At 28.3% G+C, this 13,619-nt stretch overlaps 1 protein-coding gene across 1 annotated transcript; it reads right to left on the bottom strand.

Annotated features, from left to right (window-relative positions):
• Window positions 1-1,384: 1,384 nt before the first annotated feature.
• Window positions 1,385-13,612, bottom strand: DCTN3-p24 (Dynactin 3, p24 subunit). Its single transcript, XM_043042511.3, has 8 exons — window positions 13,319-13,612; window positions 10,465-10,549; window positions 9,711-9,797; window positions 8,155-8,238; window positions 6,055-6,113; window positions 4,613-4,672; window positions 3,463-3,568; window positions 1,385-1,503 (listed from the first exon to the last, which is right to left on the bottom strand). The coding sequence occupies exons 1-7, from the start codon at window positions 13,412-13,414 to the stop codon at window positions 3,476-3,478; spliced, it is 564 nt and encodes a 187-aa protein (XP_042898445.1). The 5' UTR covers window positions 13,415-13,612; the 3' UTR covers window positions 1,385-1,503; window positions 3,463-3,475.
• Window positions 13,613-13,619: the final 7 nt, after the last annotated feature.

Raw genomic sequence — 13,619 nt, 5'->3', positions numbered from 1 at the left:
AGCGTTTTAAAATATATTTTATACATTGAAATATAGTAAAACTGAAAATTTATTAATAAAATCTATACCATTTGAATCGTTAATTTTTTTTTCTGAGTGTTTGTGAACAACTTAAAAGATTTTGATTTTATAAAAAAAATTATTTTGCCAAAAACTGAATACATAAATTTCTGGATGAAAAAGACCAGGTAAATAAAGGAAATTTCTTTTTGTGATGTTGTCAATGCAAAAATATACTATTTCTTCTAACATCCAAAAAACTAAATTACTATCCTATCTAATCTTTTTCTCAGTAAATAAAAATCATTAATATAATCCGTTTTTTTTTTATACCATAACCTTGACTTCAGAATAAAATCTATTTTTAGAGATTCTCTCTACTCTCTGCCTGACACATTTGTATAGAATTTGAAAAGCATTATATGGTTGCTAAATGTTTTGAGTTCATTAAAATAACTTGTAATAATCTCTCACACTATCTTCTCTGCCAACATATTTGAATGTGTATTGAGAAGAGGAGCCTTGGCAGTCAATTAATAGCCAATACATGAATTCCTTCACTTTCCTTGATGAAAACTATTCAAATGTATTCTTCAGTTACATAATTGATTTTTTGATGGATGGAGATGTCATGTAGGGCTGGGCTTTGCAGCGACACCCTCTAGGGCAGGGATGGCGAACCAAAGGCACAATATTTTGGGAACTCCACCGATCACAATTGTTGTTACACTATGAATTGTTATTACACAAATGTTATGCTATGAAGCATGAGTAACAAATCAAAATTCACAAAAAACAAACAAAACAATTATTAATAAAAAATACTAAAAAAAAAAAAAAAAACAATTAATAACCGTAAAAAACAAGCTAACAATAAATAACTAGCAAAAAAATCAACAGTCCTGCTTAAACTAACATCTTACAACCTAATATAAGTTTTTGGTCATCTAATCTGCAACAACAGAAGTCACACTGATGTTACTCTAAGTTGAATTACGTGTATAACTGAGACATTGCAAAATGTATTTTTTTTCCAATGTAAATAAAGAGTTTTGAGTTGATAGTATATTTAGTAATATTATTTATAGACGGCATATATATAGTATAGACGGCACGTCTATGACCTCATTAAGCAATTTTTTTTTAGAGAAAATAGCACGTTGGTGTATAAAGGTTCGCCACCCCTGCTCTAGGGCATTTTCAAAGTTTATTGTGTAGTAAAATATACATATATTAAAAATGAAGATTAAAATATTTTTATTATTTTTTATATTTGTTTCTTCATTAAAGCAGTTTATAATAGTTAATATATAATTGCTTGCCTATATCATTTTAGAATAAGATATGAACAATTGAAAATGCATCATCAACTAAGAAATAAAAATGGTGCTTAGAGTAAAATTTTATTTATAATATAAAACATGAATCATAAACAAATCAACATATAATTAACTACAATACAAATAAAAATATTATTTTCACCCTTGAATGTGCTGTGCATACCTAATGAAAAGGAAGAAAATATATTTTATTAATGAAAGAAATTAAACTAAAACAAAATTACTTTCATATTTTAAATTATATAATCATTGAATATTTTTACATTTAACTACCTGAATTCAAATCTTATTAAGACAATTTAGAGTTAAAATTAAGATTTGAGCATTGTTAGTTACATTAAAGACTAACGATAAATACTATTAAATTTTACCAGAGAAAATATCATGGTACTGAAAATTAAAAATTGTATCCCAGTTTCAATAAATTTTAGAATTATCCTTTTGAGAAACATTTCAATTCAATGTAAATCATTAATATATGTGAAAGATTACACTTATCAGCACGCAAATTATTTACGTAAAAAATCTTATAAATTTTTGATTGCAGTACGACTTAGCTGACAAGTGTCATCTAACTTCCTTAAGGGCGCCTTTAGTAAAAATGTAATAGCGTACTTAATCTGGTTTTTCAAAAATACATATGTTGATATAGAATCAGGGGTGATTGTGAGCCCAAGTCAAAATTCCGCAAAATTTCTTGAGTTAAAAAAAAAAAAAAAGTTAAACAAAGTTTTTTCCTTTTTCTCAATATTTCTTAATTTACTTAAAATATATTTAAAATTTTACACATACCTATACCATTTGCACATACTTATGATGACCTGGAGAAGTAATTTAAATTTACAAATATGTCTTTCTTGAGTTTATGATTATAACAATTATTTACTGATAAAAAATGAATATAAGCTTATAAAGTATCTCTCTGGCTCTCCCTTACAAACAAATAAAATAAACTGTGTTTTTAAGTTCCACCTTTGAAAATTAGATTTCCGGAAACTTTTGTGATCAATGATTTTTTGAAACATCTGAACCTTCGATCTCCGGAAACTTCCGGATCACGGATAGCGAAAAATCCGGATTTTTTTCCTAAGCACAATCAGCCCTGTAGAAGGTGATCATAATATTTGAGTCACATAGAAAAAAGAAGTAATTATAGGTTTGTAACTATTGGTGAGATTCAGCGACATTTGGGCAGTTGAAAACTGGGAATGTTGGAGTTTTTTTAGAACGCACATTTTTATTGAAATTGATTTTTAGTGGATTTTTTTACCCTAATGTATCAATGTCTCACATCATTAATTTAACACAATTGTGCCTAGGGCTCTTTTAAAAGGATGTTTCCTCTTTTTCCACACAGTTGTTTCAGTGTTAGAATTTATTTTGTAGAAACAAAGCACTTTTTTTAAACACTATTCTTGGTAAATTATTATTTTACTACTTCAGGTCATTTAAAAACTACATAATCATTACAATGACGCTCTTAAGCTTTCTTGGATAAGAACCTAAAAAATTTATTTTTCTGTTCATTTGCACTCAAAGCTCATTTATAGGAAGTTACATTAATCCAATCTCTTCTCTTGAATGTTGTAAATTTTTTTTATTAAATAATAAAGTAATTTTTTTTTAATTTAAAGAACAAGGGGTTAAAAAAAAAGAGTGATAATTTTTTAATCAAAATGAGAAATAGAGTTGAAAGTAACCACACTATTAAGTGAATAAACTGCAAACTTGAAACCTGATAAAACAATACTTTGTATACATACAGCAATTTTTTTCATTCTACTATTTGTAAATACTACAGATGGAAAATTTATGTCCTTTTCCTTTAGCTGAGTGCAAAGAAATTAAACTATTTATCTTATGGTGACAGCCAATTTTTTTTTAAATAGAGAAAATAATGGTAAGAATATCAGTTGCACCCAGTTAATGGAAAAGTACCAAAATTTTCGTTATATATTCAAACATTCGGCCATATTCTTTTGTCAAGCAATTAAATTGATTACCAAAAATATGATAAATTTCAGCACAGTTTTAGTTAAAACTTTTTATTAAACATATATTCAAAACTTCATACTTTTGCTTTATCATTGAGTGGAAAAATAAACTCAAAATGCCAACTTACGTTAAGTATTAAATTATGTTAGAATCTTCTTTTTAGGCAGCTTTTCTTTTTCTATCTTAGACAGAATAGAATCCCACAAAATAAACTGTTTTGACAGAGATAAAACCTAACTGAGTTAAGAACAAAGCAATTAAATATTGGTTTATATCAGTTAAGGTAAAAAAAAATTTTATTGATACACATAAAGCCAAAGATTAGTATGATATTAACAATCAGTGTAAGTTCCTACAGCTAATATAAATCCATAAGCGCAATTTTAAGTGAAAATATGAAGATCAACTAGAATACCTACATATAAACACAGTTTAGGGAATTGCGACCTACAGATAGAGTGTTGTTTCCAATGCCACTTGCCAATACCAGCAAGCCTCCTTGGTCAAACCAAGCAATTTTAAGGCAGAGAGTGTGTTTCTTGTTTTTCAGTGGTGCCATCGATGGCCAAGAATGCCACTTCAGCCATTGGTACATTGACCCATTCATACATCCACTGATCGTAATTTTAACCTGAATCGGAAAATGATCAGTCTCTAATTCAGTACCCCCAAAGGTATATGTTACTGGAACATGGAAGACTCTGTGACTCGACAGATTTAACATGCACCAAACACCATTTATTGCATATTCTAACAGTCTGAACCCTATTTAATTTTTCGGTTGCAGCGTCATCTCTGAAGTAAAATGCATAAACTTACATAATAAAATAGATAAGTTAAAAAAGATTTTTTATAAATTTTTTTCTTTCTTTTTTTGAAAAAAATACTGAAACATTTTTAGTTTTATTTCTTTTTATTTTCTATCTGATGGGTCTCAAGTTACTGCAATTTTAAACAGTATGTACTTGGTTACAGCATCATCTTTGAAGCAAAATGCATAAACCTACATGTCAAACAGGGTCACTTTTTTCAGGAAAATCCGAATCTGCAATAAAAAATAGGTGTTTAGATATCAAAATTGCCCTCCAGAGGGGGATGAGATGAAAGATCAAGTTCAGCATTGGATAGCTTTTAAAAAATATTAAACATGTCTAGCTTCACTTTTTGGTCCTACATATATTTTGCTAGTTATTTGACAATTTTCAAACTTATTTTTTTATCCTACAAATATATGCAAATAATACTTTTTCAGCAATGCATTAATAAATCAAGGATACAAGATCATCATAATTTGCAATGAGTTGTTTAGTTTCCTTGGTCAGCTCACCAGCATGTTCCTAAATAAAAAGTCAAAGAACATTTAATATAAATAAGATCTATTTCTTTATATTGATACATTTTAAATTACTTTTACAAAAAAATACAAACTGATCTGATGAAAAAAGCTAAAGTTAGATGACTTTAAAGAGTTTTGTATTGATACATCCCTAGCAGCAAAACATCATGGGCCTTCATTGGACCGCATTCGTGAATCTTGGCTCAATACGGATTCAAAGGGCCATTATTATTCCGATATTGTCTCTATATAGCATTGTCGATTCATCCAATATTTTACAGCCACTTAACAAACATTATCAGCCCTATATAAAATTGTCATATTCACCTGATATTTTACATTCATTATTTAGTCAATATAGTCCCTATATAGACCATTCTAGGACCAATATTAAAAAATCTAGACATCCCAATATTGGTGCCTGTTGTTATAGGATTATATTGAGCCCAACTGGAGCCATGGTCAAATTGTTGCTTTAAACAATATTGTTTACTTAACTTTAAGCACAATTATTGACTCCTACGACTCTCTAAACTCCTTAGTTAGAAATTTTGCATGCATCTTTATTAGAATCTTCAACCCTGATCTGTGCAAAAAGTTGAAAATAACAAAAATATAGGCGTGCTTTTTATTAAACTTAAGCATGTTACTACTAACAATATGAGTTTAAGTGTTCCTATTGCTGAAAAGCAAAATTAGGTTTATGTTAAATAAATTTTTTTCTACTTTTGCTGATTCATGCAGGAATAAAGTATGACCAGTGACCTTTACACTTTATAAATGAACAGCACCTTTTTTGAATATTGGTTTTAAGGCATTCTTTAAATTGTTTTAAAAAAACACTTAGCAAAATAGCTATTAAAAACAGAAAGGAAAGTATTTAGATTTTTAATCCTTCCAACTTGACTGAACACCATGGTACACTGCACTGTGTATTTAAATTTATATGTCTAAGATACAACAATCATAACATATGACCTCTTTGACAGTAGTTTTATTGCTAACATACTTAAAAGAAGTTATATTATGTATGAACAAACAGTACATATAATAAAAAATGTATTAGATATAAAGGAAAATACATATCAAATATAAAGAAAATAATAATTCTAACTATGGGTTGCTGAGTTTAGTTTTAATAATTCTAACTTGTATCAAATACTAACTTAAGTTTTCATAATCAAGCAAAAATAAAAAATAATAATAATTGTAATTACTTCTAGATAAATAAGAAATTAACTCACTATTTAATAGTAACATTATCATTTGGTAAACATCAAATAAAAGAAAAAAAACTTTATGAAAAATGAGTAAAATAAACTTAGCAACATGAGAATTTTACCTATTAAAAGTAAAATAAAATAAAGGAACAATCAAACTTACTTGCAATTTAATTTGAATCTGACTCACTTCATATAGTTTAGGACAAAGAGATGGTACAACTGCAAGTAAGAAAATTTAGAAATTATTACAACAGAAAGTTTCAACTTTTATGACAAAAAAGATTTTCGCACATTTTCATTTATTTATTTTTTAATTTAAAAAAGAGCATTAGTATTAACTTTCAGTTTTAACAATTCAGGGATAAATGAATATTTTAATATTAGTTAATTTTATATCACTAAATATGTTTTTGAAAATAAACTTGACGTAAAATTGTTACAAGAATAGAAACAATGTGTTAATAATGCTCAATTTCTATTTATCAATTTATACCAGAATGAATAAAATATTCAAACTGTAAAAAAGAAATTATAATTATTATACACTATTCATATTGATACTGTATCTCATTATTATCATTTCATACATAAAAAATTTCATATATTTGATTGACTAAATAGCAATAATTTAAGTAATAAATAAAATCTCACATTATAACAAATGTACAAGATTTTTTAAAGGTAAGATGAAAAATGAAACAGAATTTTATATTTAATATGGAACATGAAAATATGTCTTCATCAAAAGGTAAGACTACTTTAGTTGGGGAAATTTTTAAATAATAAAGTAGTTTTATAAATCAAAAGTTGGAAGAAAGTCTATTTTTAATAAAGTAGTGAACTGAAAAAGTTCATTTCTTTAAAAGATTTTTAAAAAAAGAAGAAAGAAATGTGATAATACAGCTTATGTTTGGTAATGCTTTTCTTTTTAATCGATAAGGATAAAGCTGCAATTTTTAAAACTGAGGATGAAAAACAAATGTGAATAGTTTGCAAAGAGAATAGTTTATCTAAATGAATAGTTCAGGAAGCATGTAGGAATTTTTTAAGCACTTATTGTAAGAAAACCAATTTTAATAAATAAACTAAGCAAGTAAAATGCTCTCTTTTTTCCGTAAAAATGAAATTAAAATAATACATCCTAAATTTGTTGTCAATAGGTGCAGATTATATAAAATTATGAGTTCATTCAATATGAAAAATGTAGCTTCAACAAAAACGCCTGAATTGTTAGAACCTGTGCAAAAATCTGGGTACTTTGATATTTACTAACTTTTGAGTTCAATATTATAAGGTATATTATTAAAGCACCTTTTAAAGCATTTTTCTAAATTCCTAGAAAGACCTTTTATCTTACAATAAATCTTTTTTAAAAAAAAAATGCTTATTATTATCAGTTTACTACGATACATTTGTAATATGGAATATAAATGTATAATGTAATATAAATTTACAATATACACTGGTGGACAAAATTAAGAGATGGAAAGCATTTTCGAACATTCATTCACACATGCAAGATACCCGCACACCGCTCCATGTGTTTGACAATGGTTCCGTGAATGCCCAGAGGTACAGGCAGGAGGTCCTAGAGCCCTATGTGAGTCTTTTCAGGGGCGCTGTTGGCCCTGAGTTCATTTTTATGGACGACAATGTGCGACTACATAGGGCTTTTCATGGTTGATGAGTATCTGGAAAGCGAGGATATTCAACGAATGGATTGGCCAGCCAAATCCCCTGACCTGAATCCTATTGAACATGCTTGGGATGCTCTTGGGAGAACTATTGCGATGCGCCAACCTCCCCCAGAACCATTCTGGAGTTAAAAATTGCTCTGGTGGAAGAATGGGAGGGTCTTCCACAAGTCATCCTTAACTCCCTTATTAACAGCATGCATACTCGTTCATGCTGTCTGTCTGTCAGGGGTGACCACACACAATACTAGAGGCAACACACACTGTACAAGCCTCACTTTTATTGTCATCTTTTATCCTTAAGTTCAGACTACATTGGATTTATTGGCAATAGGTCTTGCCAGTGAATGGCACTTTCATTTTTGTTTTGCATACTTTATTGACATGGAATAAGCTATATCCATACCAAATTTCATTTATTTATATTCAGTATTTTTTGAGATATTTCAGAAAATGTCCTCCATCTCTTAATTTTGTCCACCAGTGTAATTTAATGTATAATAATAGACATACAGTATATTAGTATACATTTAAAATGACTTATGTCATACAAAAACATGTTATACCTTTGATGTGCTCACTATCTAAATACTGCATTAATTCTTTCACTGTTTGTAAAGAATCCACTGCATTCCTTATTCTATCTTCCTCTAGAAAAGAATATGGAGAAAAAGTAATAAATTTGTAGTAAAAAAGAAGAAACATTCTTAAGACATCTTTTTCAACACTTAAATTAAAAAGAAAATTCATGAAAACATAGCTTCAGTTATATAATCAATTCTCTTGAATAAACCACATTAGGATTTTCAAAATAAAAGTAAGAAAATGTTATATTTAGATGATTATTTAATAATTTAAAAGTTCCTTAAAGGAAAAAAATATCTTTTTGAATAAAATGTAGTAATGTTCTCAGTCGTCTGCCCTGTGGCAGAATTTTTGTCGAGTTCTCTGCGACAAAACTCTAGCAGTAATATCTTTCTGCAAGATATTTTTTATTTTAGTACTTTATTTATATTTATTATATTAATATAATTTACATTTCACTAATAACAAGCATATATGTTACTAATTCAAAATAACAAAAGCGCTGTGTTTACAAAAAAACAAACTATATACAATTTTTTTTAAAATTAAACATGTAACAATTTTTTATTCTAATATTAATATAATGTATTATTCTGATATTCTCGCATTTTCTTAGGGGGGGGGACAAACTCATTCATTATTTTCTACTTCGTATTTTGTAAATAATGAACACAATAAAAAAAACAATTAAAAATCATGATATTCATAGCAGTAATTGCCGATAAAAAGATCGGCGACAAAATCACGCGAATCAGATTCCTCAAAAAGGGATTACTTAATTGTGTTTCATTTCGAGATTGAGTTGGTGTAATAAACAATATTGTACAAAAAATATTGGATTTAAAATCTATGGAGAAACCAATAGCAACAACAGCCAAAAAATGGATAGAATCATGGTCTTAAAAAGTAAATACACAAATGCTCGATTCGAATTTCTCATATTGTTTGAAATATATCGAGATATTTAAAAACCACGTAAAAATCAAGATCAATAATTGCCAAAAATGCAATCAAAACATAAGAAACTATCTACGTAAATTGAAAGAGCCAAAAAGTTATTGATTATCTTAATGTATGAATCAAATTTTATGTGTTAATTTCTGTAGAAACGAAAACTTTCTGCAAGAACTCTGTAATGGTCTGTAACAATGTCGCTGCGATTCTGCCACAGGGGTCATCTGAATTATCTACCAAAATACCACAGACATAAAATTTTTAGATATATTGGAACAGAAACTTAACAACAGAAATAGGATCAAAGAATTTTAATAAAATGTCATAGGTGGCAAATGTTTTTATTTTTTCTCACAGCATTTTTTATCACATATAATGTGTGTATTTTCAGTGTATTTCAAACATTTATTTTCAAAACTTTTGAAGAATATAAATAAATAAAACTTGGTATACTTTATTGCAACTTTTAATTTTTTTTACATTAAATATTTTTGCAAATAAATAAGTTAAAAAAAATTTCACTTTAAAACATGTTTAGTAATATTCACTAAATATAATTAGAACAAAGCAGATGCAAACTCACCTAGAAGAACCAAATTCGTTTTTACTGGGTCAGTTAAAGTCACATTCTCTTTAAAATCTGGATTTAAATATTTTTCCAGATCATCCACTAAAATATTGATTTTAATTAATACAAAATAAAAAATTATTAAATATAAGCAACATTTTAGGGGCTGCAATATTATCGAAAGCTATCTTATAGTAAAAGCTTATCTGCTAGGTCAATACTGTGTCCCAAAAATGATGACAATGTGAAAAATCAATGAAAGAAAAAATGAAAAGAGATAGAAATGCACATTTTAATGTGTTGTGCTTGGATAATCAGAATTTCTCACAAAGTATCAAAATAAGTTACAGAGTTTGTCAATAGATGGCACTGTAATGGAAAATTTCCAAAATAATCACCATTTGCATCAACAAGACAGTCTAAAATTAAAATTAATAGATGCCGTTCAAAGTATTTAAATTAGAATAGTGTGACAAGAAAAAGAGATTTGAATTCTTCCAGCCAGAAGAGGTACCTATATTTGTAGAGGTATTAGTAGTAAAGAAAGAACTTAACAAAAATGGAGTAAAGGATTTAACAAAAATGGAGTAAAGGACTTAACAAAAATAGAGAGAAAGGACTAAACAGAACATAACAAACTCTAAATTTCTATCTTCTTTTATTTTTCTTTAAACTGCTTTTCAAATAACCCATCACTTTTAGGACATCTGGTTACTCTAATAGTTGGAGAAAGTAAATATTTAAAAAAACACTGAATAGTAACTCTTACATTTAGAAAATACTGTAGTTATCTTTTCTCTTCCAGTGACAGCAGACTGTAACTTGTTTTGAACATTCATTAAAGTTTCCACACACTAAAAATAAAGAATCAAAATAACTATGGATTTTTTTTTCTTCAAATAATCAGTCTACTTATATTAAAGAATTTTCTTCCGGAAATTAATTAACTAATTTTAATAAACACAAACCCTTCAAAGGAGTTGCTTTTTTCAGATGAGCATGTGTCCTATAATCTTGGAATACCTCCCATTGACATTTCTTCTTTCTTTGTTATTATTTAGTTTATTACAACAAGTCATTTCGTCACCTTGACTTTTTTATTATTGTTCCTAAAACTGCATCTTAATCTATTAAACTCAACATTCATTAATTCAACTTAACAAATATGTTGTTGATTAAATTGTAATATGGGAGTTATTGAAAATATTGTAAAAATTTGCAAGGACTGTATTAAATTTCGAAAAAATTCACCAAAAGTTGCTATACACCCTTGGATGATCCAGAATATAACTAGGAAAGAATTTATATAGATTAAGTTAATTTCTATAATTTTTTATTGTGCGTTGATGCTAAATCTATATTTCTAGTATCAATTTTTAAATGACATCTTTTCTTTTCATGGATTTCCCTAGAATATAATGGTTTCTAACAATGAAATTATCTTTACAAGTGGTGAATCCAGTGTATCTGCTACATTTTAGATTTTCAAATTCATGACTTTTCATAATTTTCCATGAGTAATTCCAGGAATTTTTCATGACTTAAAGAAGTTACTATTTTCTCCAAATGTAACAATAAATTTAAAAAAGCATTATAATAACTGAAATGATAATTATAACCAAAACTGTTATACTCTACATCTTCATATTTATAGATTTCAAATTTAAAAAATAGAGTAAAGAAAGAGTTGAAGCAATAAAATAGCTGGGGAAAAAAATACAAAATCAAAATTTTTTTTCTGCAGAATTATAAGCATAAGATACTTTTCTTGTTCATCAGAAAAGGAAAGAAATACTCCTTATTTGTCTATTCTCATTTCGAAATTAAAAAAAAATTCGCCAATGATTGGCTTGCTTCGGCTTGAAATTTAAATTGATAAAAAAATTAATAAATAATAAAAATTCTTAAATCACAGAAGTTTAAAAGATAATTCGCTCCAGAAATTAAGTTTTTTCGTTCATTTTTTGAAAGAACACCATAATTTTTAAAGAACACGATTAAGACATTTTATATTCTAATAAAATATGACTGCTAGTAGTGATTTTGTTAGGAATTCAGGTACTTGGAGCAGGATGAAATTGAGGAGGGGGGGATTTCATTTTAAAAATTAGATTTTTCAGCAACCTAAATCCATGACTTTCCACGATTTTTTTTTAAAAATAGTAAAAATCATGACAAAATTTTTTTAATACTGAAATTTATGACTTTCCATGAATTTTCATGACTTTCCAGGAGCGCAGGTACCATGTATATAACTCCAAGTACAGTATTTTCCAATGCTTCATCGCACCTGCCATAAAAGCCTTAGTACAATGAAATGTTTAAATTTTCAAACATCAACTAGAATCAATATCCAGGGAATCAGGAAGTTTATAAGAGAAAGTGCACAGAATTCTTTATTGCTATTGTTCTACACTTACTTGAGGAAACTCTCCAGCTCAACTAAACCTATACGGAAAGTTTCGGACACAATTAAATGCTATTTTTCCAAATCATTTTCATAAGTGAAAAGTTTTTACTACGTATGTGTGTTCATTCCAAGTGGGGGAGAGAGTTCAAGTGTATATGTATCAATACAATTCCGAAGTGTGGAAAGACGGAATTGTAACTCGCAGACTGGATCGCACCATTACATTGTCAAATTGGATTCAGAGGACATATTCATAAGCGCCACATTAACCAGCTAAATTCTATACAAGTACCCTCATTAAATATTCCAAGCAATTCTTCAGATTTGAATTCCGAAGCAAATGAAGGTTATTTTCAACGCTCCCACAGGGTAGATTTCCGTAACGTGATCTGCGGCAGAATAACCGTAGCAACCCCCGGGCAAAACATACACATATTTTTTTTTAAAAAATTTTCAAGCTTAAAATCTATTTGTCACCGTGGCAATTTTAGTTGGCACAACAGATATCCCCTCCCACTCCACTGAGGGAGGTGCATGTTCAAGTGTCTCAAGATGGGACTTTGAGTGCAATAGAATACCTAGAGATTATCATTAATATTAAACTTTTATGTCACCACCATGGGGAGATTTCCGTATCGTGATATGTGGCAGAATAATCGCTAAGTCTTGGAAACTTCCGGGCAGTGGCCAGCAAGAAACTAAGAAAAACATCACAGGAAAGGACCAACTGGAAAGATATAATTCATAGCCACCCCACAACAAACATCTACATGTCTTTTTTTTAAAAAAAATTTTCCAGTTTAAATTCTATTTGGCTCCTTGGCGATTGTAGTTGGCGCGACAGATCACAATACGGAAATATCCCACCTGGGGGTGGGGGAGAATTCCCCTTCTTTAGATCATCTGTTATGTTGTACTCTCAATTTGTTTCTTTTCCTATTAAAGCTTAATGTTGTGTTTTTCAAATCTCACATTATTTCCAATTATATTATACATTATTCCATTCTCATATTCACGAATTCATAAGGATACAACAATATTATTCATGCATTGTAAAGATTCAAAAGATTGAATTTATTTAAGTCCATTTCAGAAGTTAGAACATGAATATTAGCATTAAAAGAAAAAATTGCAAACATAGAAATGTCTTTGAAACTTAACTTGTTGAACATTGTTTGATTTAAATTTAAACACTAAGTAAAAAATTACATACTTTATTCTCAGAATCTGGAGCTGAATTTCCATATACGAGGTCTTCTAAGCTTTTTATGCGACTTTCAATAGCCTCAATTGTATCAGTATCGTGCATTTCAAACAATAATGAACGGAAATCAATTCAAATCAAATATTTAATTAAATATAATATTTATAAAAATTGAGTTCTGTAAAAAACCAGCCGAACTGTTGACTGTCAAAAAATAAATAAATAGAATTAAAAGGACAAGAAAGCGCGGTTGCAAAAAATATCAAACTGTCAATAATTTATTTATGAAATACAGATTAATTTTATTTTT

Source organism: Parasteatoda tepidariorum, chromosome 5, assembly GCF_982258835.1.
Source record: "Parasteatoda tepidariorum strain Cologne lab strain chromosome 5, Ptep-v5.0, whole genome shotgun sequence".
In the NCBI taxonomy this organism is placed as follows: Eukaryota; Metazoa; Arthropoda; class Arachnida; order Araneae; family Theridiidae; genus Parasteatoda; species Parasteatoda tepidariorum.
The sequence above is the reverse complement of the archived record's forward strand: the minus strand, read 5'-3'. Positions and strand labels throughout refer to the sequence as shown.

Excerpts from the sequence above, each read along its gene's own strand:
- DCTN3-p24 (XM_043042511.3), bottom strand. The coding sequence starts at position 13,414 with ATGCACGATACTGATACAATTGAGGCTATTGAAAGTCGCATAAAAAGC. Across the intron at positions 6,114-8,154 it reads AGATAGTGAGCACATCAAAG|TTGTACCATCTCTTTGTCCT; the intron begins GTATAACATGTT and ends TCTTACTTGCAG. Across the intron at positions 3,569-4,612 it reads TTGCAAATTATGATGATCTT|GTTTTATCTCTGTCAAAACA; the intron begins GTATCCTTGATT and ends TAACTCAGTTAG.